Here is a 26,912-nt window from a genome sequence, read left to right on the forward strand (position 1 = left end):
GCCCCAGTTTGGAGCAGGGATGCCAGTTTTAGCTCTTTTCACAGCCAAAATACATTACGTATCCCGTTTATATGTGATTGTGAGCAATGTAATATATATGCATGCAAACGCATATAAAATAATTATCTTATAATAAGAAACTAGAAAATTCTTTATTCATAAATTACATTGTTTATACATATAAGCTTCATGTGAATACATCAAGAAAGAAAATAGTTTTACTACTTTTATCAATTTTTTCTATTTGTCTCAGCCAGTTTATCATCCTCTTTATAATGACGATATTCAGGTTTTAATTCCCCACATATTCCTATGTGGGTTTTTTAGATTGTAATTACACACTTCGTTAAGAATTTCTTTTAAGTATACCTAAAAAATAAAATTATATAGTAGCAAACAAAATTTTCTAAAAAATATATATTTGCTTACAATGGTTGGCGAGTAATTTTCACAAGATCTCTGATATTATAATATTGATGTTTTTCGAATGCAGCAAAAAGCATATCCAAAACAGCATCTTTATCATCTCTCATTTTCTTTCCTTCCGCCTTCTTCTTCTCTGCATATTCAATCTATAATGAATTTTACTGGATGAGAAAACAGTTTTCTTTTTAAGTATAAAAGCAATTTTAAATTTGTACTTACATTGTGTTTATGATCTGATATTGGTTTAAAGTTCTGGACTACCCTATCCAATTGTTGAACTTGCTTTTGAGGTACTGAAGCTTTCTTAATACTTTGTAGTTTAAGTTTCATGTAACAATCATCCGCTTAAGTAAAAACATTTTAATGAGAAATTGGTAAAACCTAATTCAAAATAAATACAAATTTAAAATAAAAATAAATACCAAAAGGACGACATTCTAGCTTCTGTACAATTCTACCTTCCATATAAAGCTTTTCAGTTTCTGGAACAATGGCATCCGAATTGGCTGAAGCTAAAATTGTTAAAATATCACAACTATTAATATTGTGCTTTTAATATGAAATATATTTAGACAATGTACTAACGTGTTATATGAGAAAACACTCCAAGAGTTTGTCTGGTTACTGTGGTCACATCTAATCTGTGCTGTTTAGGAATCTCTGTTTCTCCTGGTTCTTTTAAAGCTAAAACAGCTTCTGATAATTTTAGAGAAACTTCTACTTTCTGTCCAGGATTCCTTAAATTGGACAGATTTTACAACTAGTTTTTGCAACATGTCAAATCATATCATAATAAAATCTTTTAAAAATCTCATGAACTCACTTAGTTATTTTCAATTTGCCTACTTCTATATTTCCAGGAGCTTTTTCCCATTTGTTAGCTATATACTTAGGAACTTTAACAAGCCATACTCCTCGTCCTGCATTACTCAAATCCAATTCTTTTTCCGAATGGAAAGTGCCTCCAGACATGATTGTCTACTTGTCCCAGTATACGGCGTTGCGGAGCAGCACTGAACAGTCAACAATGGTCAACAACAGTCAACATTCAACAACACTGATCGATCACGAATATCACCGATCACGATTCACGGCAATTCACGCCTCAGCCTCACGGGCCACAACGGGCACGGGCGGCACAGGCCGCGGACGGTCGGTTGACATCAGCGACACTCGTGCTCACTCGTGCTTGTGCCAGTGCCAACTGCCAATGGGAATTGAGATTTGAGAAATGGGATGGGATGATGGGAATTGGGGAATGGGATGGGATTTCGCAGATTGATGGCCGATTGCGACCCGAACTAGTGGAAACTGGAACTAGCACCTGACTGAAGTCCCGAACATTCCGAACCCAAAGAAACTATAGATAGCTATTTATTTTTTTATTGCTGTTTTAATGCAATAAACTAGAGTGTGACATACATACATACTACTATGTTTGTTTTATATTCGTAGTATTTCAATTAATTGCACCAGTTGAGTAGTGCAGCGAAAAAAAAACAAATTCTAATTCCTAGATCTCCTAAATCTTATACCTATGTAATACTATGTATACCTACAGAATATAAAAAACGAAAAAGGAAAATTGAATCTGTAGTAGTGAGTGCCTCTATAGCGGCGCTAGCGCTACATCTAAAGTAATCTGAAGTCTGAACATATTTCAGTATATATTGTTTTTAATGTACCCAAATTGGCCAAATTACCCAATCCATCACTCATCATCCACACTCGTCTACCCACCCACTCTAATGTACTCTAACCTAACCAAACCTAGATTAAAACTCGTGTTTTTTATGCCTGTTTTGAATAAAGTAAGATTTTACAAGATCTTATAAAAGCTTCATGTAAAATGACCGAGAAAATACAACAAGATAATAAAAAAGAGAAATGTCGGCCTATGACCAAGGTATTTCATTTAATTTTATTATATATTTCTAATTTTATTATTATTTTATATTAATTTCTAGCCTTAACAAGACAGTGAAGCTCTTTCTAATTTACTCAACAAATTATAAAATAAATTTTAAAAATCTTTTGTTGTACATATTTATTTGGCTTAGTATAAATTCTATATTTCTATTTGTTAGGTGGTTATACGCAGACTACCTCCAACTATGACTCAAGAACAATTTTTAGAGCAAGTGTCTCCTTTACCAGAACATGATTACTTATATTTTGCAAAAGCAGATTTGTCTCTTGGGCAATTTGCATTCACTCGTGCATACATAAATTTTATTGATCAACAAGATATTTTTATATTTCGAGAAAAGTTTGACAACTATGTTTTTGTTGATGGAAAAGGTACAGAGTATTCTGCTGTTGTAGAGTTTGCACCATTTCAAAGGCTGCCTAAGAAAAGGATAGGAAAAAAGAAGGATCTTAAATGTGGAACCATAGAATTAGACTCATATTATATAAGTTTTCTAGAGAATTTAAAAAATCAGGAAACTGACTCAAATGTTGCACAGCCTAAAACAGAATATTCATATCAACCTTCTGATAGTAAGTGTATTGTATTATATTTTCAATGTGTACAAATATTTTTAAAGAATACTCAAGCTTTATATGCCCTTAATCATTTAGATACAAGTAAAAAGATAACAACAACACCTCTCTTGGAATATGTAAAGCAGAGAAGACAAGAAAAGCAGAGACATAGAGATGAAAAAAGGGAAGAACGTCGACGTAGGGATCTTGAAAGACGAAGAACAAAAGATGATCCAATTATATCGAAGGTAGATCAAATTTTTTAATAGTTATAAAAATTAGGTCTGAGAAATTGATTTTTATAAACACTTCTTATTTCTAGGTATTAAAAAATCCAGATCTTGAAAAGGATGAGAGCAAAGATAACAAGGAGAATAAAGAGGATAAAGAAAAAATTTCCCCCAAAGATATAAAAACAAGAAATAAACGAGAAGATAAAATTCGTGAAAAAATATCTCGAGATCGAGATTCGAAAAGCCTAGGAAAAACTTATAGAGAAGATTGGGGTAAAGATGCAAAGCATCAAAGAAGACAAGAAGAGAGAAGATTGTATGGAAGAAGAGATGAAAGGGAAAATATTAGAGATGAAAGAAAAGATATTAAAGATGAGAGAAGATACGAATTTAAAGATGATAAGGAAACAAAGGACAAAAAATTTGAGGAAAAACGAGGTAAAAGCTACGAGAAGATGCGATTGGAGAAAAAAAGACTTGCAGAAACAAAAAAACAATCTAGTTCAGGCGGTACTAGTAGTTCTCAACAAGACTCAACACACGAAAAAGATGAAGAAGTAGCTTTAACCGAATCTGCTATGGAAAATACTGAAGATATAAGTTCAACAGTAGTAAGCAGCAAAGTAACAAGGGATTCTACTGAGATTGAAAAACAAAACGTGGAAAGTAAGTGTACGAGTAATGTTTTGAAGAAAGATTCTCAATATTTCCTTTAAAATTCTTTATTAAAATTAAACTTTTTTACAGCTGAAGAAACGCCAAGCGGGACTGAGAAATCTAAGTCCAACGAACATATAAATAACGAGGCTGTCTGTGATAACGAATCTGATGACAAGAAAGTTGTTAAAAGACGTAGCTCCCTTGAAAGCTGTGGTGAGGGAGGCACTGGAGATGGTAACTGCTTAAGACGCCATAAATCTTTGGATGGTGGTGAACAAAATAATCTTCAAAAATCTGAAAATGAGGATAAAGAGAAAGATAAGAAGGATCCACGTTTGGAACGTCGAATTAGGAATAAGGTATTCACTTTTTTGTCAATGATTAGTTTCTTAATTTGAATGTATTGTCTCAGCAAGCTCAATTTAAAGGATCGGCCTGCAATGGAGATTTATCGACCTGGAATGGGCAAGTTTAGTAAACAACGTTTAGAGCGTGAAAAATCGAGTAACGATGAACGTTCATCCCTTTCACAAAGCCCTACGCCCAGTGGAGCAGCTTCTGTATCAAAAACTGGCAAGCCAGGAAATGAAGTACGTTCCATGATGTTCAAGCGTAGTGTCAGTCGTGATATGGCATAAATTCCATATTGATCTTCGTATGTTCTAGTGATACATTCTCGTGAGGGAGCTATGAGGCTTCACCATTAGGCTTTTACATAAAATTAATAACATGTAAAAATGTATTGTGCTTGAACTTATAATAAAAATTAGCACATTACTATATATCATGTGAACTATACCATTATATCATCCGCTGTCTTCATTTTTAAAAGTTCAAAAATTAATATCATTTATCTAATGATCTAAACAGGGTATGTAAATCTTTAATTTTTTGTGCATTAGTCATTTTTAAATGGAGCATTCATTTGAAATACCTTTCTTACATAAAGACTAATTATTTTTATTGAATTTTTATGTATATAACTATGCATAATAAATTTCTAATATAATTAAATAATTCGAATTATTCTATTATTCTATTTTCTTGTAATAACAGTTTTTCCTGATTATAATTATATAAAAAGTAAAATTCTTTTTATCTTTGTTTAAAAATTATATCTCTTACTAGGAATATTGCTTTCAAATTGATCAATGCAATTATTATAGTTTTGCTTTTATTTTAGGCAACAATCAACGATCTTCTGAATTTAATTTTTTTGACGTTCTAGTTGACCTTGCTGACGTTACAGTTGACCTTGCCGGTGTTGTAGATGACCTTTCCGGTATTTCATTTGACTTTACTGATGTTCTAGTTGATCTAGCTGGCGTTTCAGTAAACCTTGCTGATGTACCAGTTGACCTTGCTGATTTTCTAGCTGCTCCTACTGGTATTTTATCTGAAGGCGAAGTACTATTTCGTTTATTTTTTTTTTGTAATGGGCTAGCGTCAGGTGATATATCATCATACTTCTTCTTTAGTATACGCGTTGAACCTAAATTAAAAAACAAATTATTTAATTATTATTAAACGTTCAATTGTGAGGTAATAATTAAAAATTTAAATATACCACGAGTAATATAATGTTTTAAATGACTTGCTACTTACTTCTTGGGGGATTTCTTCGGGGAGTATCAATGTCCGAATCGAGCAAATTACTATTGGCTTTTGAAAGGTTTCTTGGAGTTTTCAGATCGTTCTTATTTTTCGATTTGTTTTCTTTGGGCTCATCTTCGTACATGTCATCTTCTGATTCATCTTCTTCACTACTACTTTTACGTCTTATTCGTCGTACTGTTTTCCTACGAATTGTTGGTGGTGGCATCATTTGAGTATCCGTAAGTGTAAGCTCGTTATCTTCATTCATCTCCATAAGCTCTTTCATCTTTTCTTCCAATTCAATGCATGCCGCTTTGGCTTCTGTTTTTTTCTTTGTTTGTTCTATTATATTATTTAAAGCTTTCAAAACTTGCCTATTATGAATTTTTTCTTTTAATAGCGGTAAACTTTCTATTAAACGACGTATACCTGAAATAAAATTGATAGTGTTTTTTTTTACCAAGAATTAAAGTATATACTCTCAAGCGATCGCTAACGTCAAATCGATCACTATTCCTAGTGCTACAATGTCGTGAGAATTTCGTTCTCCCACTTTAAGTGCCAGTATCTGACCAAAAGTAGTCAATTAGACGTTGCTCGACGACTTGAGGGCTATTAAAGATATTTCAAAGTTATTCATACTCTTTGAATTAAATTGTAAAAGCGACAAACAATATGACAGATTACGCCATTGCAATTCTGTATTTGCTAATTTGAATCTGGTGCATATCTTGTCTATTATGCTGTCTACTTGTTTCTCTTTTTGCATTAGGCCTAAAATATATCTGAAATTACATTAATATATTATTTTAAGCTTATGTCACATAGAAAGATAATACATTAAAGGAACAACCTACTTGAGAATTTTTTGGAAGTTTTCTTCGCTTAATTCAAGTGAAGGATCAACTAATCTAGATAAAATATCAGGCATTACATTATACAATGCATTTCCTTTTCGAGCTAAGTCTTTAAAGAGCTGTTTTGTGTCTTGTGCTATTTGCTGGTTGTTATCAACAATACAAAGAGCCAATTCTGATACTTGTCCTTTTACTCTGATCATTTCTCTCATAATAAGATTTGATAACATTCGAACACAGGTAGTCCTCACATGATCATTGTTATCCCGTAATCTAAAAAAGAAAATATATTTTATATTAAATATAATCTCTCTGGCAAATGTTATGCATATATATTTTGGTTTACCTTGCATAAATGTATTTTGTCCAAGGTTCAATTTGATTAGGAAATCTAATAGTAAGATCACTTAAACCAATCAAAACATTGGATCGAATCTCCGGATAGGGAGATTTTTCCAATATAGTGATTAAAAGCTGTAAAGCCTGTTCACATAGTATAGAACTTACTGTCATCATTTTACATAATGCCATTGCTGCCGATGCTTGCAAATTTTCATCAGTAAATTTTTCTGGGTGTTGACATATCTCCAAAACTAAAGGTCTGATTTATAAAAAATATAGGGTTAAAAATATTGAAGTATTTAAAAATAATATAAACATAAAAAGAATACATACAGAAATTTCGTTAGAAGGCCTTCTCCTGTTACAATTTCGTTTTCAAGCGTAGAGTTGATAAATTCAGCATCCGCGTCATCTGCGGCTCCTAAAGCTTCTTCTCCATTATCCTCTATTATAGCCTAAATTGAAGAAATTGTCATTAATATAATATAGTATAATTAAGACTATACTTTCAATAATATTTGCTAATTGACCTCTTTATTCCGAAGGGTTTGGCCAGCACTGGATGGTGTGGAAGCTACACTTCCACCATCTTTACTAATGCTTTTAGATCTTTTACCTTTTTTCAATTCCCGTAAAACATTTCTTCGTTTTATCTCTTTATATACATTAGTGTCTAAATGTACCATCTGCCTAATAGCAACATGTCCAATAACATAAAGTAATCTCGATAAAAGATAAGACGGGACTGTATCTTCCACACACAAAGTTTCTTCTTTCTTTATAAATTTTCCCTTCTCTGAGATTTCTATAATTATGCGTTTCATCAAGTGATCTGGTTGATTAGCTATATGATATATTGCATTAATTGCATGAGTAGCAAAGGACAAATACTCATTATTTGTGGAAGTAAAAAAATGTTCTACCATCAAATCATATAATTCCTTAAATATCTCATGATCATTTGTGTATTTAATAGGTTGCTTTTCTATATCAGAGCAATTTTGATTTATATTCATGAATGCCCTACAGGTATCTCTGGCTAATAACAAGTTAGATTTTGCTCTTGATCCCAGTCCTACTTTTATTAAAACGTCCAAATTATCAGTGATTATACCAGACTCAGATTGTGCAATCATAGTTATTAATATTAAAGCTGCTCTGCTTTCTTCTTCTGTGGTATCTGGTAACTTCATAGAGAATTTTTCCCAAAGAACTTGTAATGTTTCATTATCAATCTCCTGATCTTTGTACCAACCTGTAATGAGCTGTTGTAATGCAAGGCTTTGACCAGACTCAAGCCCTTTTAATAATGTAATTAAGCCTCTGGCAGAAGATAAAGCTTTTTGACGGTCTGTTCTATTAGTTTCATGAATATTGAGATATATATCTTTGTAAACATCACCTACAGCTTTTTGTACAGACTGATCTCTGTTAAATACAAGAAGAATAGCCTTATGTACAGATGACGCAGCACCTTTTATACCAAATTGATAAGCTACACCTAAAAAGGTAACTGCTTCAACAGCGTCTCCCGGCATTATTGAAAACAGCAAGTACTTTACCATTGATATAGCTTTTTCCAACTCTTCTGCAAATTCCAATGAATTCCTTAAGTATTTTACTAAACGTTTTTTCGCCTCTAATTGATGCCTCTTTTCAATTTGTTCTGGATTTTCAACTTCTTTCGAGATCGCTTCTTCACCATTTTCTGCAATCGCAGTTTCTGGTACATTTTCAGAGTCCATAAATATTTTTAATAAAAACACAAATAAGCACTCTTCTTTAGCATCTTTATCTAACCCATTCATAGAAGGTGCATCTTTTAATTTTGTGCAAATTTTGTACAAATAAGTTACAGCTATTATCACTTTTTCTTCTAGCATAAGTTGCCTTATATGCTCAAAGGCAAAATTTGGATCAATGTTCTCATCATTTTCAATCTCTTCTTCATTTTCTTCTTCTTCCATGTCCTCAATCACCTTTTTAATTGCTTTACGAACATCAGGAAGCAGAGAATTCCAAAGATCCAATCTTTCACTATCACCTCTAGAACTATTACTTGCTAAAGCAGTTTTTAATTCTTTTAATTTTATGGTCTCTTCTTCTAAAGATTTAGAAATTTCAGATCTATCTAACTTTGCAGCATATGGATTACTTTGCAGCAATGCACGTAGTAATTGAAGAGCTTGTTTACGAACACTTGCACTTTTATCTTCAAGTCGTAATGTTGTGGTTGCTAAAAGTCTGCCTTGTCTTGCTAAAGGAACTGCTCCTTCAATGCACAAATGCTGCCACACCTGCAGTGTCTTAGAACGAACGTATGCATTGCAATCTGAAATGTGATCTTCCAAATTATTAAGGCATTCATCTCGTTTTTCTTTCTGTTCCTCTGTAAGATCTTCTCCAGTTAAAACTTGTTTTATTAAAATTTCTAATACCCCAATTGCACCATTCCTCATCATATAAAACTAAAAATATTGTTAATGATAAATAAATTTTAAATGTATGTTTCATAGAATAAATAAAATGCTAAAATTGATACCTCATTCGTTAGATGGTCAATTATATTATCTAGTAAAGGAAGTAAAAGATTAGCGTCTGCTGAAGCTATAGACTCTAAAAATATTGATATATTGCGACCATCTGCTTCTCCTGGTTCAATTTGGGCAATTTCTTTTACTATTTCCTTTATTAAACCTTTGCAGCCACAATTTTTAGCCATATATACAACACCTACTCCTAAATGTGCAGCTAATGGCTCGCACATTTTTACAAGCTGCAATGTGATCATTTTTATATAGTTAAGTTTTTATAAGAATAATATTAAATACAATAATTAATACCTGAACAAGTCTGACAACACAAATAGTGCCATAATTATATTTTTTTATTAAAACTACTAAAATCTAAAACAAAGGCAAAATTATTCAAAATAAAATTCATGAAAAAAGACTTATACTTATTTAATATTATAAGAATAAAATTTTTAATCTTATATATCTTACCTCAAAAACACTTTGCCTGACTATTTTCAACTTAGCATCAGTTGCTCTTTCCAATATTTTATAACATATTTGGCTGAAGCATCTATAAAGGTTTAATAAAAAAGTTTATATTAATTAATTTAAATAAATTTTCTCATTGGTCACAAGAATAGTGCTTACGTTATAAATGCTTCTTCAATAATTGGAGGATTCCATAATTGATGCAATGGTAACTGAAGCCACTGAAATATGATTTCTAAAGCTTTGCATCTTATATCTTCCCATTGCTCCTCAAAGTCTGACTTTTTCGCATTTCTCTTACCCTATACAAACAATATTTATATACAAAATGCATCAAATAAAACCTGATTAAAATATGCATTTGATTATCCATACTTTTGCATTAAGAAAATCATTTGATTCTGCTTGAAGCCTATCTTCAATATGTAACATATGCCAAGATAATAAATATGCCAACATTTTATTTGTACATAAAATTTTAGATTTGCTTTGCTCTTCCAACTCTTGTTTGTGATCAAAGACTTTCTCCAAATCAATAACAAGTAATTCCACAGCTAAATGCACACATAAAATTATTTATTTTAATACTTTCAAATATTAAAAAATCAATCTATAACTTAGTAATAAAACATACCTTTTATAATTCTACCAATTGATCTTTGGACAACAGGTAATTCAACTTTATTTGAATGGCTAACAACAGAAAAGAACTTGTCAAAGTGATCCAATATAAAATAAGCTCCATTTTTATTTAAACTTTCACGAGTCTCTGTTTGAATTGAAAATGTATAAACTTTAATAAATTCTCACATTGCTTAAGAAAAGGATATTAAAAATAACGATAATCACCATCAAGACTTTGAGTAATCATACGCAGAGGTGTTATATCTTCGACGCAATATTTTGTGGCATAGGAGGTTAACAAATCATCTTTGTTAATAGGAATTACAAACTCCTTGATTTCTTTCACCATTTTCTTAAAACTGTTTTTACTTTTGCAAACACTTGAATATCCTATAACTACAGCTTTTAGTTACAAAATATACGTAACGTTCATTCGCTGAGCGTCATAAACAAGCTCTTGTAAGCAAAGTGCAAATGTAAAGTAAACGTTAAAAAATATTCAAATTCACTACTGCCAACTTTCAATCTGCAAAATAATGTAAAATGTCCAATATTTATTGACTCCAAAATATTTTGTTCTTCAAATTTTATTAAAATAGATTTTGTTGAAATTTTAATTTAATGGTAAGGGAAGATTTATTTTTGCCAGAGAGAAATTTATTTTTGAAGGACCGAACCAAACGGAGTAATATATGTATTACTCTACTATATTACAACTTACAAGAGTTACAACTACAAGACCTATTCACCTATATAAACAGAGTTAAAGATACGTATGTACATATGTACATACATAACTACATAAGTGAGTATACGAGAAGAAAGAAGAGCGAAAACGGAAAAAGGAGATAAACAATATTGGCAAAACTGACATATGTATTCGCGAAAGTACCGGTAATGTAGGTTTGGGGGGGTAGTAATCGCGAATCTCTTATATGATAGTTGTGATGAAGGATTTTGCATTGAACGAGGGCCGGGATTAAGAGCATTCGCTGGGGGTGAGAATGCCGGTGAAAGTGGATGTAGTTCCTCCACCACCTGCTAATTCAAAGCAGCCAGGTGTCACGAAATCTCTCTTGTACAACGGATCCCGCTTTCAAGGCTCGCAAAAATCTAAGGGTAACAGTTATGACGTCGAAGTAGTTTTACAGGTTAGATCAACGAATTTCTTAAAATTACACTTTAAAGTCTACAAATTTACTTTGTTCTCTTCATATTTTAATTTCTCTGGAAACTATTCCCCTTTTTGCGTCCCTTTCCATTCTAGAGATGTTACTGATTATTTTTCCAAATGGAAAACATTTTGAAAGAACATTCTAGCCTTTCATATAATTTGAAGTAAACAACAGCCATATAATGCCATATGACGTTACCGTAATGCATAGGCTACAGATTTAAATGATGTTTGCAAAAGAATTTTTACTATAGGTATGCTATGTTCATCTCTTTTAGCTTTTTTCATTTTTTCAGCATGTAGATGAAGAGAACAGTTACTTGTGTGGTTATCTAAAAATTAAAGGTCTTACTGAGGAATTTCCCACACTGACAACTTTCTTTGATGGTGAAATCATCTCCAAGAAGTATCCATTTTTGACACGTAAATGGGACGCTGATGAAGATGTTGACAAAAAACATTGGGTTATTATTTCATTAATATTGGTAATCTTGGTTTGTGTAACTTTCTTAAATTTTCTTGTTTTTATTAATATTGCAGAGTAAATTTGAATCATTTTGTCAATATGCAAAAACCTTTAACTCAGACACATTTGACTATGAAGCTCTGAAAGGGACTGATTTTGTATTCATGAGGTGGAAGGAACACTTTTTGGTTCCTGATCATACAATCAAAGATATTAATGGTGCCTCATTTGCTGGCTTCTATTATATTTGCTTCCAAAAGTCTGCTTCTTCGATTGAAGGTTTTTATTATCATCGTAGTTCTGAATGGTAAATAAATATAGCTTACAATGATTATTTATAATCATATATAAAATAATTTTCAATGCATTATAGGTACCAGTCCCTAAACTTAAGGCATGTTCCTGAGCATAGCATACAAATATACGAGTTCAGGTGAAATTAATGCCAATCTCAGAATTTGAATTAACTTTTGACATTCACGGTCAAATCCATTTAGCATACAGATCTCATAGATATAAACAAATTTATTTATCTTTTGAGCAAAGTTCTCCATAAAACAGATATTTTGCCTGATTGTCACCACATTTTTATCCTATATATATGTAATACATTATTCTAATTCCCTTCTTGTATTTATTTTTCTCTTTTTTTTATACAAAACACTTTTCCATAGATTTTTCAAATAGTTAGGAGGATTCTAGTGCCTCTTGATAAAATACGCTTCCTGAAAAATATTCTTTGTAAAAAAAGTTTATAAAAAAAATCCATTTATTATTTAGAAGAATTTAATATATTCTTATTAATTCTTCAAATGTATTCTTATTGTAGTTTTAATGTGGAATGTAGAATCATTTATGATTTAATAGTTTCTTCTTGTGTGACTACTGCCTTGCTAATAACCACCAAAGCTTTGTGAAATAAATAATACAAGTGGTATACCAGCTTTCCAGATTTCAAAATTAGTATGATTAAAGAAAAACCAGTCATTTTCAATGTGTATTTCTTTTGACAAATATGAGATCTGTGTGTATGCTTTTAAAATAAAAAATATATCTTTAAAAATTGAGCAATTGACTGAGATTATAATGAGATGAGAGCAAGAAGAAAAGATATGTTGTTTGACAGTAATATAATAATCATAGAAATTAATTAAATAAAATTTAACAACTCTATACTTTCGATTATTGAAATTTAGTGAAAAAAAAAATATATATATATATATATATATATATGAATATATTTATTGAATTTGAAATTCGATGTTTAACCTCGTGACAAAAACCATTTCTAATAATACTCTGTTAACTTAATTAGAAATTAGATAATATACTTTACAACAATGCGTACTACTACTTTAATCTGGCAGCATCTCTGCTCTAACTTGTGATCAAATGAAACATTAACGTAATTATATTGTAATGGGCTAATTTCTAAGTTATCTCTTAGAATTACTATTAGTACAGGATGTAATTTCGTAAGTGTATATTAATCATAAAATTCTTCCTGTTTTTATTAGCGCATAATACGTTTGTAGATGTTACAAGAAATTGTATATTGAATCTTATTCTAAATTTTATAAGAATATATTATCCATTAGGATCGGTATATCATGTAGCAAAATTTGATGTTCGAATGTTACTTTATTTTATTATTAATATAAAACTAAATGTGACATATGTTATTAGTTTTTCTTATTTATAAAATGTAATTAACGAGAGAAATGGCGCGGATAGTACTTTTACAACGAATTTTTTATGAAAATAAATATTGTTTGTAGAACTTGCGTTACGTTATCTTTTCACTATATTTTCCGTAGAGTCCAGCTGTGTTTGTACAACAAGATATACATATATTTAGCATAGCGCTTTTTAAATTTATACAAATATTTATCCATTTGCTTGAATGTGACGAAAATTCCAGAATCTTTTCTCTTTTCGTATATTTTGATCAAGAAACCCAGCATTATACCATTTCGTTAAACTTATGTCGAGTAATTATCTCGATAAAGAATTAAGAATGTTTGTGATTATAAGATATTTTGTTGAATGGATACATAAATGATATTAAATGTGACTAAAGTGATGCGGAAAAAAACTGATTTCCCTGTAGCACAATTGCAGCAGATATTATGTTGTAAAATATAAAGATATATTACAACAATTGTGTAACTATTAATAATTTTCAAGTAAATTTAAAATAAAAGCAGTAATAAGATCTATCTATATATGTTATTTATTCACAGAGCTGATATCGTTATTCTGGAGAGGAAGAAAAGAACATTAGGTTTGATTATAATGTTATCAAAGGTCATATAGACGCGCACAAATAAGTTTAAAAGTAATATTATTGATTGTTATTACCAAATTCCAATATTAATTTACGATCGTGAATCAATCTCCGATCTGATTGCAGGATAAAATTTTATCGGCCCTCCTCGCCAAGATTCGTTTTGATCTTTTTAAGCGTTTATTTTTCATACTCGAAAGAAAATTTACCTCTTTGTTCCTTACCAGCATCTCATACCTTCTTATCATCCTCTATTTCCTATAAGGGAATTGTTTTAGAAAAACAAACATCATAAAAAAAGATATTGATCAGTTTACTCGTGTATTTAAAGAAATCTGGCAGGTAGGAGCATTCAAAATCTTTTAAGACGGAATTTTGGCTAAACGCATTTTCAAATCGCCAAAATGATGTGCCTAGATTCAAATTGGCTTCAACTACATTCGAAAACTGATTATAAGTGCTATTTGTATCACGTAATATGTTTGAAACGTTTAGTTCATTTATATCCGAGGGGTTTTCATTGAAAACTTTTTTATTCTTTGTTTTTCACACTCTTTAACGAGGGTTAAATAAAAATTTATTGATTGTGAAACGTATTTAAAAAAAATGATCAACTTAAATGCGCTACTAAAACAAATATCAAGTACTTATAAAATTGGTGAAACTGCTCGTAAACCTCTTCATGGAAAATAATAAAATTTTAAAAGATTTGTCCAGAATAGTATTGGTAATATATTGTTGCACAATTAACGAAGGATTCTCATTCTTTGTTACAAAATTTGATTTCATACATTCTCCTTGAAGTCGAGAAGTTTTGGCTTTTACTTCAATTGCATAATCTTCCAATAAGTCATTGATCGAAGTTACGAAAAAGTTGGCGGCTTCTAGTTTTTCAAAATCACCAATCTGATTTTTCTCTATACGGAAACCTTCTGTATTTCCTTGATCATCTGTCATATTTTAAGTCTTTTGGCTTTTACAGGCCTAATTATTCCAATAAATTCTTGATAAAAGATTAATCTGACCAAACCAATCATTAAAAAAAAGAAAATAAGCTGCTTCAAAAGAAAGAGTCGGCGTTGTCAACTTGTCAACACTCCCCTGTTTTTGTTCTTTTCTATTCTTTTGTATATTAATTAGCAGACAGCAGTATGCTCTACTTATATATGTACAAATGACCGTTCCGATAGATCGTGTTTTTTTCAAAATAAATTTATTCATAACTTGGTACGAGCTAATCTTTCTTAATATTAAAAAAAAACACAATTTATTTGGATAAAAAATGTATTCGTTATATACAGTAAGAATATATAAGTGAAATTTTGTTAGCTAATCTAACGAAGAATCAAACGGTTAATAATAAAAAAAGGACGGTATTATTATATTTAACTGCATTTTAGTGAATTGACTTTAGGGGCCTTAACAGATTTTCTTCAGTTTTCAATAATTACTGTATAACAAAATTTTTACAATTCTCACTTATATTAAAGCTTTGTTCCTCTACCTACATGCACACTCCTGACAATATTAATGTGATATTATACCAAATAAAACTTGACAACCTCGTCATAAACACTACCAATTCTTTTTTTAACTTACATACTCAAGGTATTTTAAGTTTATTGTTGCATTCCTTGGACACAAATGTGTCGATATTCACACACACATATAAAACAATATTAATATTTATTTTATATACACACACATAATTTAATTTGATTCTACACAATATAATTACATCTTATGTGTTTTTCTCTGGCATAATGTTCTTTGAAAGACAGTTTTGCCATACCAATCTTTTTATACAACCAGATTATACCTATCTATACAAGACATAAACATACTCTGTGCATCATTAACACCATATAGATAAACATGTTATAGCAGTTTTAAAAATAATAGCACGAAAAGACAAAAATCATGCCATTTTCTATAATATCTAGTGTCAAAATAGTTTGAATCTGGTTTCATTGCTAGTAAAGCACACAGACATATGCTTAAAAAATTCAATCAACAGCCAAAGGACCAGTAGTTTCAGCACTCTATTGCTTCTTTACCTTATGCACACTATTTTCATTCCTTAAATCGATAAATCCAGTTTTTTAATACAATAACCAAAAATAAAATCTCACTCATCACAATTTTAGGCCTATAGTCTATACAAAATAATTTTCATCTTTGTAATCTGGACATGATTTAAGCTCGAAAATTACTATTATCAAATTCAAACTCAAAAATGTAAAGAAACGCAATATATAAGAATATGAGAAATTTTTTGGTAATAAATGCTTTAAAGTTTTTCTAAACTCAAATATCAAATGCGAACTTACCACTGTTCTTGATGACTTATATCTGAATATTTATTTAGAGAATAAAGCTTATATAAACAGTACTCTGCATCGTCACATTTGATATTCAGTTCTGATTAATTTGTGTGCCACAGTAAGAAAGGAAGAACTGTGATATTTATGCACTTTATTAATAAGTGCATTGCATTATATATAAATATATATACTTAAGATATAATACAGGAGTTACGACCAGTACAACTGGTTCTAGAATTAGTGATGCTGCCTGGGGATTGCTGATTATACTTGTCATATCTGATCTTAGTATTAAGCCTGAGTTGTGGCGTTGTTGTCATCGCATAAGATTTTAAGTAAGACTTAATTGGTTTTGGCAAAGGTAACTGATTAATACCATATACCGTTGTTCTAGCTACTATTGCTCGACAAGCAAGCTCCTGAAGACTCAATACTGTACCAATAAAACATAATAAATTATTAAAAGCTACTTCAAATATTGAAATAATAGTTGTATAGTATTACCTTTATTGGATCTCCATAATCTTTCCATTCCATTACGATGTAGAGCCATTCTGGAAAGTTCAGAAAAACTTTCTCTAATATTAAAATCACAGAGAGGTGATACTTCAAAAAATGCCATGTGATTTTTAGCTGCATATATTTCTGCATCCCTTTGTCCTACTTGACGTTTAAATGCTAGATGAAGGCGGTTGCCAACCAATATTTTTGGCACACCGGGTGCATGCTACAAAATTTAATTTAAAAATTAATCAATCTATATGAAAATATTGTGGAAGAAATAATTTGTCACAAACCTCTTCAACTTCCTTAAGCCACCTATCAATACCATCAAAAGACCATTTATTAGTAATATCATATACTAAAAGTATTCCTTGTGCACCTCTGGAGTATGATCTGATTATTGTACAAAATCGACCTTGACCTGAGGTGTCCCACAACTGTAATTTGACTCTTTTTCCATCCAATAAAATGGTAGTAGTTTTATATGCTGAGATTTAAGCACACAATTAAAAAATAAACTGTGATATTTAGAAAGGAATATTACTTTAAATATTTCTTACCACTACCACTGCAGAATGGAGACTCTGAAGCTCCATCCTCTAGTCCACTCAGTATCTCTTGTTTACCTACATCACTATCACCAACTAAGAGAAACTTCAACAAATAATCGTATTGTTTTTCCTGACGAGGCTTTGCAATACTGGCCTCACCTGCAGCCATAATATCCCTGTATTGCAAACCCTTGGCATACTGCAGAAAACCTCTGAGCAATGCCTGCTTTGTTTTTCCTTATATCAGGCAATAAAAAGTAATCACATAGTATCAAAAATCCTTTGCATATTGTAGAAATCCTCTAATTAATTCTTGCTCCCTTTTATCAAACAATAACAATTAATTAAAAATAATTGACAACCTTTGAAATATGCTATGGATACATTGAGCAAATCTCTTTACAGACTTTCTATTACTTACAGATAGCAATAAAAATGATTCAAACAAAGTAACAAATCCTTGGCACTTAAAAGCTTCCAATAAGCTGAATCCTTTTTGCCTTGTATCGCACTTTTCAATCTTCAAGTCAAAACGTCGATGATTATTATTTATCGAAAAATTCAAAGAATAAACTTATGAATTCACTAGCAATGTTTGTGTTTATAACTATCTCATTGACAAGTGGACAGCTGTTCTGCATTTTAACATGGCTTTTCCCAAAGATTTTTAACCATTTCAACTTTAAAAGCACAGTAGCTCAACCTTTCCAAAAATAATGGTTCATAAAAACTTACTTAGCTATGACAAAGTTTTACTTTTGAAAATAGTGATCAGACGGACACTCTACACTACTAACAAAATACACAAATAGTCACTGCGGTTCGCCATGACCAAAATCTTGGATCAATTTTCGAAGGTCGTTTACGTTCGCAAAACCATCGAGATTTTACTAAGATAGAGTTCTTGAGATTATGGCTGTATCTCATCGTATTTAGGAACAGATGGAACAAGGAACACATCGCATATTACAATATACTCTTTTAAAAGAATTAAACGACAAAACTCTTAATTATCACGTGAAATTATTTAAACTAAAATATAATTTTTATTGTATAAGATTTTAATAAAATATTATAGGTTAATAAGTTATATAAGAGTTTCTCATATTTAAATTTGGAAATTAATATAGTTTTTCTTATATTGTATACAAAAAATATTACAAAATTGATGCACAAATGCACAATTTATTTCTTACAAATTTTATTTAATCTTCATACTTAAAATGAAAAAATTATTTTTTAAGAACTTGTATAACATCTTCATCATGCATTACATGTTGCAGCCCAACTCTTTGTGGTGAATATTTTGTGCTAGTTCCCTGCAAATGTTTATATGTTAACATAATGTTTTGGAAAAGAAGGAAATTATTAATTAATATAAACACTTACCCAAACTAGAGCATATTTAAATTGTTGGGCAAGAGTACGGTGAATTGCATGGCAAACATGCTCAACAGTGACACCTCTTCTTAAAATCAAACCATCATCAAAGTCTGGTGGTTGACCAGGTTTTTTTGTGTAAACTCTGATTAATGATAAAAATTCCCACAAGGTTTCCAAGAGAAAATCTAAATTCAGCTTCATGTTACAACTGGAAAATGTTAAATCATTATTGTAAACTATATTTAATTTCTTAATAATGCTTACCTAACTACAACACTGTTAGGCTGCCTGGCGATTCTATCAACTTCCTCTATAGATATTTGATCAATTTTATTGTAGACATATAAACAAGGCAGATAAACTCTATTGGCATTTATAACATCAATCAGTTCATCTGCACTACAATCTTCACGGAATAACACTTCAGCATTAAAAATTTTATATTCATGTAGAATCATTTGTACTAATTTCTCATCTACTTTCGTTAGTGGACATGTAGAGTTAAATGCCAATCCACCACCCTTTTTAATCTTAAAATAAATATTTGGTTTTTTCTTATTTAATCGAATCCCTACAGACTCCAACTCTTTTTCTAAAAGCTGTCTTTGTACATCCTGTTTAGTTGCGTCAAGCATCATAAGAACCAAATCTGCTGTTCTAGCAACTGCTATAACCTGTCGACCTCTTCCTTTACCCTATTTGATCACAATTAAATTATTCACAAGGTAAAAGTTGATTAAAAACTCCTTATCCTGTGAGCTTACCTGAGCAGCACCTTCAATTATACCAGGTAAATCAAGAAGCTGGATATTTGCTCCTTTATACTCGATTACACCAGGAATACAAGTCAATGTTGTAAATTCATAAGAAGCAGCTTCAGATTCAGTATGAGTCAAAGTACTTAACAGTGTGGATTTTCCTACAGATGGAAATCCTATTAAGGCTACCCTGGCATCTCCAGATTTTAAAACATCAAAACCTTCCCCTTTTTCAGATTTTTTGGAAGGCTCTAGTAGCTGTGAGCGATACTTTGCAAGTTTTGCTTTTAAAAGACCTAAGTGATACTCAGTAGCTAAAATATAAAATTAACTTGATTATTTTTGAGTTACAACTCTTAGATTGAAACCTTATTATGTTTATCCAACCTTTATTCTTCTGTGTCCTGGCAATTTCCTTCTCAATTTCAGATATCTTTTCTAATATACCCATTGTAGATTAAAATTATAATTGCTGTGTCTTAGATGCTCACGCTTATTTAATTTATAATATATGATCTTCTATTTAACGTAAATTGATATCTACTTTAAAAGCATTAAGTTCATAGTTTAAATTGCTACAAGTTAATTCTGTTCTTCTACCTTATAAAACAAAACTAATAACGCCGAAGAGCCAAGAGATGCCAGATTGCTAAATCTAGTTAGACTGCTGATGCTGAATGCTAGGTTAACTTTTTAACATCTGGGGGACATTGGATTGGAGCATGTTGGGTCAATTGCTACCAACTTTATCATTCGTAATACTAATATTGCCAACTGTACAAACTGCTTAATTAAGCAATTTTATATCTTTTATATTTTTTAATTGTGTTAATGGTACGTGAAAAATAAAACTTCAACGTTCTTAATTGATCTGCTAGCAATTTTTATATTGATATATTACACACTATTTAATTAAATTTTTATAAGTCTGCTCTAACTCCAAATCCAGGACCAGGTGGTTCACTTTTCAAAGATGTAAGTCCACCAGCAGGATCTGCTGCAAATCGAGGAGAGTTCTGGGGACCAGCTTGGGGTTTCTCACCTCTCTTAAAAGCGTCGATAATAGCTGTTGCACTTTCAGGTGTCAAATCCTCCTGTTTAAATAAAATATATTATTTCCATTCTATTAAAAAAAGAGTAGATTTGTATTAAATCAGTTATACTAACATAGTAATCATCATTGACTTGAAACATAGGTGCATTGGCACATGCTCCAAGACACTCCATTTCAGAGACTGTAAATAATTTATCATCCGAAGTACCACCTACTGCACAATTTGTAGCTGCTGTTACTGCTTCCACTATTGAATCAGAATCCCTTAGCCAGCATGGAGTACAAGTACAAATCTGAACATGGTATTTTCCCATTGGCCTTCTGTTAAACATTGTGTAAAATGTGGCTACTTCATATACTCTCATACGTGGTACATTTATAATTTCTGCAACTTTGTGCATAGCTGAAATTGGTAGCCATCCGTGCTGTCTTTGAGCCAAATCCAAAAGAGGAATCATTGCTGCACGTTTATGTCCCTCTGGATAAATTGCCAATAGGGCTTCAATACGTTTTTTATTAGCATCATTAAACTCAAATGGAGTATTTGGATTATCCTGCTCACTATCTCTATGCTGAATTATTAAGCATTTGTTATATTTCATTTATTTTTTTTATAAATCATAAAAATAATTTTAACTAAGAGAAGATACTCACAACAAAAAGTTGATCAGATGCTCTAATGCTAGATGTGTAAATACCTCTTATATTCTTAAATCCCTGCAAAAATTATAATTGATTACCAATATTTATTTACAAAATAATAATTTATAGTTATGTAAGTTTTATAGGTTATGATTTGATTAATATTTAAAATAAACAATCATGATTTACCAGTAAATTTCGTACTATGCTCATAGACGATAGCATTTTCACAAATAAATAAATATTCGATTAATAGGAAAACTATTTTTTATTTAAATCATTAGGTTAGCAATTGGGAAACATTGACATATCAGTGACTTACTAAATTATAGAACAGTAAACGATGGGATAAAAATGAATGAAGGTTAAAAGCGTCATCTAGTGACGAAACGTATGTAATTGGATTGCAATTTTCCACCGAAGAGTGATGGAATGAAGAAAAATAGACGTAAGGAAAAGGATAGGAAACAATGAAGAATACATAATACATACATATGAAAGGAATCTACTTATTAAAACACAAGCATAATAGTATATGCTGATTATGGCTTTTGTCCTTAATTCTAACCTATAAATAAGTGTCGTAAAAAGAAACACTACTGCGAATTTCACATTAGTGCTAATTAAGTGTATTGGACCATATTTTTGTGTTGTCATTTGTCACTGTTGTCGCATAGTATGTATATTTTTGATAGAAATAATGAACGGGAATCAGCATTATCGATGGAGTAAGCAGTAGGTTAGGAGATGGTGTGTTTGTTTGGCCATTTGTATTAGTGAGATGTACATATATTTATACATATATCTGTCAGTATACTGCTGACATTAAAAAGTAACAATACCAACTTCCCCATCTACGTGATAATAATACATGTATATTAAAAATGCAACGATCAGTTAGTTATTTTCCAGCAGTTTTCTATAGGTCAACAGGTGCGAATTCTTGCGAACGAAACGTTATGGTAATAGTTAAAAGTGGTCCAAAGTAAAAAAATATCAATAATCAAAAAAAGTGAATTTCATTCTTGACAAATGTCAATGGCGGCTGCTGTAGTTCATCAGACCTAACAATTATTATACTCATAAAGAATTTTAAGCATTAACCTTTTCAATACGTATATAATATGTTCGTAAACTCCTTCAATTTTTGTAAAAGTCAATAGATTTTATACTACAAAATGTTTTAAAATAAATCTATACATTAAAATATAGAACATTTTTCCATTTTCGAAAAAAAGTAAAAAGTTTTAAATTAAAAAATACGAAAACAAAAACTTGCTAAATAATATATAAACACCACGACCAATATTTATTACTTCTTTTCACTATTAAGACATTTAACAGTATTTTTCTTTTATTATTTTATTAAAGTTAAACGAGATTATTACAATATAGTACATTGTTTTGATTTGTCTGTGAAAATACAGAAATTTCGATGATTTCAGGAGTAACAGCAAGTAACAAAATGATAGCTAGTTCTACTAGAACCGAAAAGGTTAATGAAAAATCAGCTGGTGACTGCTCGCAGCATTCGCTAGGCGGCACTGTAAAGTGACAGTTAATTTTTGCGATTCCTTGAACTTTTAACCACCAAAGAATTTCCCTGGATTATTTCCCGTTTCATCCCTTGGTAGAAACTCGTGCCTGTGGAGAGATGCAAGCAAGGGAAAATGATTTTAATCAAATCCGTAACGAGGAATTTGCTAACAAAGTTCAGGTTAGTGCAAATAAATAAAATATATACATTTTTTTCACATCTATCTACCATTTTTTTTATGACAAGATTGTCCATAAAATAGTTTGGAAATAAAGGGATAGGGAGGCAGGGAGCGTGCATCACACAAGTACACAGTTACAGTAAAATGAAAATGTTCAGTAGTAGTAACTATGCATACTATTGCATACTATATATATAGCAGTGCAAACTATCGGCTAATTTTTGTACTTTTGAGGAAGAACTTTTTACATACGTATGCAGCTACGTGTTGACGCTTCATTATCACTGTATTTGCTGCACGTTTCCTTCCCGATTATAAGAACGATACGATCGCTTAATAAACGCGAAGATATTCCTTTCCACATTTTGTTAATATATATACATATATGGTTATCAAATAAACCTAATTTAGTGAATAAAAAGGACTATTTTTATTTCATAAATAAGCTTTTGCAGGTAGAAGCTAGTAAATTGAATTAATGAACAATTTCTTTGCAATTGCGATATCATAGCAGTAGTGAATAATTGTTTACAAAATGAGTTGAGCTGTGAACTGTGAAACTCAAAAAAACGTCACAATGAAATGAAAAAGTAGTAAGCAAATCGAACGAGGAAAAGAACAATGACGCTCTACAATAATTAATAAATTATGTTAAAGATAGTATCGATTATATTAACTTTAATAATATATAAGATTAAAACTATTATTGTATATTCACGTAAATAAACAGTGCCAATTTTACAAATATTTAAGGTTTAACGAAACCAAGGGTTAAATAATACGATGATAACAAAAACAGAAAAAATATACTTATAAAACGGCAACCCGCGCGATTTGAATGAAAAAATTATATACATTTTTACACTTTGTTATTCAACCACAGTAAGTATACACTATATAGCTCTTTAACCTTTTTTTATTACAACTATATATATAATCCACAATCTTCTACATACTTATAAATATTGAAAAACCACAGCCACAATTCCATACAAGGTAGTTACTTTTAATGACGATGACTGTTGATGCGGTCTTAAGTAAAAAAAAAAGAATAAAATCAGAAAGAAAAAATAATCGTAATGAGAGTTATATCCGTGTCACAGTTGGTCGTGCCATTAAACCCCATCGGTTAATGGAGTGAGGAGGTTGTATACGAGATTATAATGGTTTGAGTCAGGTCGTGCCAGATTCAGGTTTGTTGACACGGATCTCTTCTCATCGCGAAGTGGAAAGGGGAACCTTCCTACGTTCGAAATTGCCCGTCCTTTCGCGGATACTTGTATACGTGCTGCTACGAAGTAGCGTCAGAAAAAAGTAACACTTTTTCTTTTAACGTTCAACTCGCAACATACAATTTGTATAATAAAAAAATCGTAATCTTTCTCACTGTATATATATATATATATATATATATATATATATATCAATGGAGAAGCGAAGTATTCAAAGTGGGACCATTTCCACTTGCAGCATTTGAAACGGAAACTCGATCCAATCTGGACTGGCCACATCCGCTCCACGTGTTTTCATCCTGCTGTATACATAAACACATTTATGTATATGTTTGTTTTGAATATTTATATTTTTTACTTCCCCTATCCACTCTTTCATCTCGCCTGTTATATCTTGCGTCTGTTTGTTGATTCTAGGTTTTGTTCACTCCTCTCAAATATTACACGTCACTCCCTGCCCTTTTTTCTCTTTGTTGCCATCACATTCCCTCTCTTTCTCTCTCTGATTCTTTTGTCACATAGTATCCCCCCTCCATTGGCACTTCCGAGTCTCCTGCTCTTGCATGCAATGTGCGACACGAACGAAGCTCGTGTGTGTCCGGTTACATTCGGGTTATTAGGCTGGGGCCGCGCCTTACAGGTATAAACACTGGCTGCACTCACTCGTCTTTTTCTCCTGCGAGTGGAAAAAGAACGTCGTGCCCCTTCTCGATCCTTTAGCGATAGAAAAAGACACCGCTCTTGCGCCCCCCCCCCTTGCTCTAAAGAATTTTATCAGAATCACGTCTTTGCTCGAATAAAAAATTCCAATATTTTTATACATATATCTCTCCCAACGTATTCCGGTCGCTCGCAAAATCTATGCCAGATAAACCAGAATTCTCCCGCCATTCACTATAACTTCTGGCAGAGTGAACGGTTAATCGATCTATCCGAGAATGTCGCGGGATTTTTCCCTCGAAATTCTTCGTTGATTTTATTGGAAATAATTGCGGAGAAGAGTGTGCGAAAGGTTGATGAGGAAATGAATTATTTTTTGGCAGTGTTAAATGATTCTAGGCGAAGGATGATCGAGTGACGTTAAGACTGGATTTAAACTGGTCGGTTGGAGGATTTATAAGGGAAAAAGGTAAAAATGTCATGTATAAATGCAAGCTAATTGGGAATGCCAGTAGATCAATGCTGTTTACATTTTCTTTCTTGTTCGCAGAGCAGGACGAAGATTCTATCCTCACGATTCTAAGGAAATATCTACGCGAGCGGCCAGTTGCTTCATCGCTCTTAATGAGTACATTACAGCGAGGGATCCAACTTCTAGCGCATTCGAAGAGCATCGTAATGATGGAATAAAATTGCGAATTTTCTCGAAGGACCCGATAATTAGCTCATTAGACAATTCTCTACGAGTAATCATCACTGTGGGAAATTGTAAGAGTTAAGCTCAGTCCACACAGCAAAGGAAATTCTCAAATAGGAATTTTGCTTTATATATGTTTTGTTTTTATGTTCAGCAGTATAAATGCAATGAGAATAATGTATATAATTGCTTGTTCAGTGTGTTCCTTGTAATTTTGCATAGAACGTCAAGTTTAAAAAATAAAGGTGTATTGTTTGAACTAGATGTTTGAAGAATATTGTAATATAATTATGTATTCGCAGCTAGTGATTATTACTGCAAGAAATTGTAAGAGTTAAGCTTAGTCCACACAGCAAAAGAAATTTTCAACTAGGGATCTGGTTTATGCATTGTTTTTGTGTTCAAGAGTATAAATGCAATGATAATAATGTGTCGTTACTCGTTCAATGTTCGTTGTAATTTTACATCGAAGGTCAAGTTTGAAAAATGAAAAATTTATCGTTTATTGGAACTACTTGTTTTAGGAATATTGCAAAATTAGGTTGAATTATAGTAGGTAAATATTTTGTAGGAATAATTGGTTTTTAGTAATTCTAATGATTCGTGCTGTCGGAATAGCTAGGTTGGTATTGCAGGCAATATTCTCCCGGCACTTTCTACGAATTGCGTAAAGTGTAAATTCTGCGTGAAGTTACGTGCGTGATCTGCGTGCAGTCGACCGCCTTCGGGCGTGTAAATAACGTGAAGCAACGCGCCAGTTTTCTGTTCAACAGGTGTTCGCCTGCACTCCACCTTCACTTTCCACAATATTACTTTTCTTGTCAATTTCTTCATTCTAAAAAGAGCAATAGTACCTTATTATTATTATTCTAATTACACGCGAATGCAAATTGCAATAAAAATTGTGATGGTAAATAGAGTTTATTTATTTTGTAAAAATCTCTACGATGTAATTGTATAAATTTCCATGAATGCAGTATGGTATATAAAATTGGATCAGAGAGAGAGAGAGAGAGAGAGAGAGAAATTTGAATGGAGTTCTAAGCTTTGCGGTGTGTGTATTAAGAATGGGTTTCTGGTATGGGAGATGAAATTCCATGGGTAGAAAATGAGAGGGGAAGATTGCATCGTGGCAAAACTATATAGAGACGTAGGTCGAGCTTGAGTTTCTTGGACAGACGTGCACCAGGGGCGAGGACATGATGGACGAGGCTACTCGCGCGACTACCTCA

The 26,912-nt window shown here is 31.6% G+C and overlaps 8 protein-coding genes across 14 annotated transcripts; 3 read left to right on the plus strand and 5 right to left on the minus strand.

The window, feature by feature from the left end:
* Nucleotides 1-137: 137 nt before the first annotated feature.
* Nucleotides 138-1,613, minus strand: TfIIFbeta (transcription factor TFIIFbeta). The gene is made up of 5 exons (XM_066747613.1): nt 1,250-1,613; nt 1,012-1,163; nt 849-938; nt 646-770; nt 138-572 (listed from the first exon to the last, which is right to left on the minus strand). Exons 1-5 carry the CDS (start codon nt 1,396-1,398, stop codon nt 426-428), a joined length of 663 nt encoding a protein of 220 aa, XP_066603710.1. The 5' UTR covers nt 1,399-1,613; the 3' UTR covers nt 138-425.
* A 108-nt stretch (nt 1,614-1,721) lies between these two features.
* LOC136786104 (regulator of nonsense transcripts 3A-like) lies at nt 1,722-4,741 on the plus strand. Of its 2 annotated transcripts, XM_066747610.1 has the most exons (7): nt 1,722-2,332; nt 2,514-2,928; nt 3,010-3,161; nt 3,236-3,812; nt 3,894-4,165; nt 4,235-4,396; nt 4,473-4,741. In XM_066747610.1, exons 1-7 carry the CDS (start codon nt 2,276-2,278, stop codon nt 4,473-4,475), a joined length of 1,638 nt encoding a protein of 545 aa, XP_066603707.1. In that variant the 5' UTR covers nt 1,722-2,275; the 3' UTR covers nt 4,476-4,741. The 2 variants fall into 2 exon arrangements, with proteins under 2 accessions (XP_066603707.1, XP_066603706.1); XM_066747609.1 differs by having other exon boundaries at nt 4,235-4,741.
* A 45-nt stretch (nt 4,742-4,786) lies between these two features.
* Nucleotides 4,787-11,169, minus strand: Cap-D2 (CAP-D2 condensin subunit). 2 transcript variants are annotated; one of them, XM_066747598.1, is made up of 16 exons: nt 11,123-11,169; nt 10,952-10,979; nt 10,456-10,756; nt 10,241-10,375; nt 9,982-10,160; nt 9,766-9,908; nt 9,607-9,688; nt 9,445-9,507; nt 9,144-9,377; nt 7,132-9,069; nt 6,935-7,056; nt 6,606-6,860; nt 6,260-6,532; nt 6,045-6,187; nt 5,412-5,831; nt 4,787-5,298 (listed from the first exon to the last, which is right to left on the minus strand). In XM_066747598.1, the coding sequence occupies exons 3-16, from the start codon at nt 10,577-10,579 to the stop codon at nt 4,997-4,999; spliced, it is 4,413 nt and encodes a 1,470-aa protein (XP_066603695.1). In that variant the 5' UTR covers nt 10,580-10,756; nt 10,952-10,979; nt 11,123-11,169; the 3' UTR covers nt 4,787-4,996. The 2 variants fall into 2 exon arrangements, with proteins under 2 accessions (XP_066603695.1, XP_066603696.1); XM_066747599.1 differs by lacking the exons at nt 10,952-10,979; nt 11,123-11,169 and having other exon boundaries at nt 10,456-10,878.
* LOC136786108 (glucose-induced degradation protein 4 homolog) lies at nt 11,153-14,089 on the plus strand. Its single transcript, XM_066747614.1, has 4 exons — nt 11,153-11,381; nt 11,701-11,868; nt 11,945-12,177; nt 12,244-14,089. Exons 1-4 carry the CDS (start codon nt 11,235-11,237, stop codon nt 12,305-12,307), a joined length of 612 nt encoding a protein of 203 aa, XP_066603711.1. The 5' UTR covers nt 11,153-11,234; the 3' UTR covers nt 12,308-14,089.
* Nucleotides 14,090-14,233: 144 nt separating this feature from the next.
* Nucleotides 14,234-18,369, minus strand: Rab40 (RAS oncogene family member Rab40). The gene is made up of 5 exons (XM_066747612.1): nt 17,958-18,369; nt 17,546-17,856; nt 17,279-17,472; nt 16,986-17,208; nt 14,234-16,914 (listed from the first exon to the last, which is right to left on the minus strand). Exons 2-5 carry the CDS (start codon nt 17,703-17,705, stop codon nt 16,673-16,675), a joined length of 819 nt encoding a protein of 272 aa, XP_066603709.1. The 5' UTR covers nt 17,706-17,856; nt 17,958-18,369; the 3' UTR covers nt 14,234-16,672.
* Nucleotides 18,370-18,661: 292 nt separating this feature from the next.
* LOC136785735 (developmentally-regulated GTP-binding protein 2) lies at nt 18,662-20,357 on the minus strand. The gene is made up of 5 exons (XM_066746970.1): nt 20,065-20,357; nt 19,684-19,991; nt 19,184-19,614; nt 18,926-19,127; nt 18,662-18,855 (listed from the first exon to the last, which is right to left on the minus strand). Exons 1-5 carry the CDS (start codon nt 20,126-20,128, stop codon nt 18,769-18,771), a joined length of 1,092 nt encoding a protein of 363 aa, XP_066603067.1. The 5' UTR covers nt 20,129-20,357; the 3' UTR covers nt 18,662-18,768.
* A 179-nt stretch (nt 20,358-20,536) lies between these two features.
* ND-24 (NADH dehydrogenase ubiquinone) lies at nt 20,537-21,721 on the minus strand. The gene is made up of 4 exons (XM_066746658.1): nt 21,563-21,721; nt 21,386-21,448; nt 20,845-21,303; nt 20,537-20,771 (listed from the first exon to the last, which is right to left on the minus strand). The coding sequence occupies exons 1-4, from the start codon at nt 21,596-21,598 to the stop codon at nt 20,598-20,600; spliced, it is 732 nt and encodes a 243-aa protein (XP_066602755.1). The 5' UTR covers nt 21,599-21,721; the 3' UTR covers nt 20,537-20,597.
* A 245-nt stretch (nt 21,722-21,966) lies between these two features.
* Nucleotides 21,967-26,152, plus strand: LOC136785562 (uncharacterized). Of its 5 annotated transcripts, none has more exons than XR_010824690.1 (4): nt 21,967-22,335; nt 22,819-23,090; nt 25,367-25,452; nt 25,534-26,152. XR_010824690.1 is itself a non-coding variant. In XM_066746663.1 (4 exons), the coding sequence occupies exons 2-4, from the start codon at nt 23,028-23,030 to the stop codon at nt 25,671-25,673; spliced, it is 273 nt and encodes a 90-aa protein (XP_066602760.1). In that variant the 5' UTR covers nt 21,967-22,335; nt 22,819-23,027; the 3' UTR covers nt 25,674-26,152. The 5 variants fall into 5 exon arrangements, 4 of the variants coding, with proteins under 4 accessions (XP_066602760.1, XP_066602757.1, XP_066602758.1 ...); XM_066746663.1 differs by having other exon boundaries at nt 25,383-25,452; XM_066746660.1 differs by having other exon boundaries at nt 25,383-25,452; nt 25,539-26,152.
* The last annotated feature ends 760 nt before the right edge of the window (nt 26,153-26,912 follow it).

Source organism: Prorops nasuta, unplaced genomic scaffold (genome assembly GCF_024137725.1).
Source record: "Prorops nasuta isolate Cenicafe-Biocafe unplaced genomic scaffold, Cenicafe_Pnas_1.2 PNAS00003, whole genome shotgun sequence".
NCBI lineage: Eukaryota > Metazoa > Arthropoda > Insecta > Hymenoptera > Bethylidae > Prorops > Prorops nasuta.

Excerpts from the sequence above, each read along its gene's own strand:
- LOC136786108 (XM_066747614.1), top strand. The coding sequence starts at position 11,235 with ATGCCGGTGAAAGTGGATGTAGTTCCTCCACCACCTGCTAATTCAAAG. Across the intron at positions 11,869-11,944 it reads ATGTTGACAAAAAACATTGG|AGTAAATTTGAATCATTTTG; the intron begins GTTATTATTTCA and ends TTAATATTGCAG. Across the intron at positions 12,178-12,243 it reads TATCATCGTAGTTCTGAATG|GTACCAGTCCCTAAACTTAA; the intron begins GTAAATAAATAT and ends AATGCATTATAG.
- LOC136785735 (XM_066746970.1), bottom strand. The coding sequence starts at position 20,128 with ATGGGTATATTAGAAAAGATATCTGAAATTGAGAAGGAAATTGCCAGG. Across the intron at positions 19,615-19,683 it reads TAATTGAAGGTGCTGCTCAG|GGTAAAGGAAGAGGTCGACA; the intron begins GTAAGCTCACAG and ends GTGATCAAATAG. Across the intron at positions 18,856-18,925 it reads TTAAATATGCTCTAGTTTGG|GGAACTAGCACAAAATATTC; the intron begins GTAAGTGTTTAT and ends AAACATTTGCAG.
- Cap-D2 (XM_066747598.1), bottom strand. The coding sequence starts at position 10,579 with ATGGTGAAAGAAATCAAGGAGTTTGTAATTCCTATTAACAAAGATGAT. Across the intron at positions 6,861-6,934 it reads GGCCTTCTAACGAAATTTCT|ACCTTTAGTTTTGGAGATAT; the intron begins GTATGTATTCTT and ends TTTATAAATCAG. Across the intron at positions 6,533-6,605 it reads ACAAAATACATTTATGCAAG|ATTACGGGATAACAATGATC; the intron begins GTAAACCAAAAT and ends TTTCTTTTTTAG.
- Rab40 (XM_066747612.1), bottom strand. The coding sequence starts at position 17,705 with ATGGCTGCAGGTGAGGCCAGTATTGCAAAGCCTCGTCAGGAAAAACAA. Across the intron at positions 17,473-17,545 it reads TCCATTCTGCAGTGGTAGTG|CATATAAAACTACTACCATT; the intron begins GTAAGAAATATT and ends CTTAAATCTCAG. Across the intron at positions 16,915-16,985 it reads ATTATGGAGATCCAATAAAG|TATTGAGTCTTCAGGAGCTT; the intron begins GTAATACTATAC and ends TTATTGGTACAG.
- LOC136786104 (XM_066747609.1), top strand. The coding sequence starts at position 2,276 with ATGACCGAGAAAATACAACAAGATAATAAAAAAGAGAAATGTCGGCCT. Across the intron at positions 2,929-3,009 it reads TTCATATCAACCTTCTGATA|ATACAAGTAAAAAGATAACA; the intron begins GTAAGTGTATTG and ends TTAATCATTTAG. Across the intron at positions 3,162-3,235 it reads ATGATCCAATTATATCGAAG|GTATTAAAAAATCCAGATCT; the intron begins GTAGATCAAATT and ends TCTTATTTCTAG.
- ND-24 (XM_066746658.1), bottom strand. The coding sequence starts at position 21,598 with ATGCTATCGTCTATGAGCATAGTACGAAATTTACTG. Across the intron at positions 21,449-21,562 it reads GCATAGTACGAAATTTACTG|GGATTTAAGAATATAAGAGG; the intron begins GTAAATCATGAT and ends TAATTTTTGCAG. Across the intron at positions 20,772-20,844 it reads AAGTCAATGATGATTACTAT|GAGGATTTGACACCTGAAAG; the intron begins GTTAGTATAACT and ends TTATTTAAACAG.
- LOC136785562 (XM_066746660.1), top strand. The coding sequence starts at position 23,028 with ATGCAAGCAAGGGAAAATGATTTTAATCAAATCCGTAACGAGGAATTT. Across the intron at positions 23,091-25,382 it reads AATTTGCTAACAAAGTTCAG|GCGAAGGATGATCGAGTGAC; the intron begins GTTAGTGCAAAT and ends AAATGATTCTAG. Across the intron at positions 25,453-25,538 it reads AGGATTTATAAGGGAAAAAG|GACGAAGATTCTATCCTCAC; the intron begins GTAAAAATGTCA and ends TTCGCAGAGCAG.
- TfIIFbeta (XM_066747613.1), bottom strand. The coding sequence starts at position 1,398 with ATGTCTGGAGGCACTTTCCATTCGGAAAAAGAATTGGATTTGAGTAAT. Across the intron at positions 1,164-1,249 it reads GGCAAATTGAAAATAACTAA|GAATCCTGGACAGAAAGTAG; the intron begins GTGAGTTCATGA and ends GTCCAATTTAAG. Across the intron at positions 573-645 it reads TATCAGATCATAAACACAAT|ATTGAATATGCAGAGAAGAA; the intron begins GTAAGTACAAAT and ends AATTCATTATAG.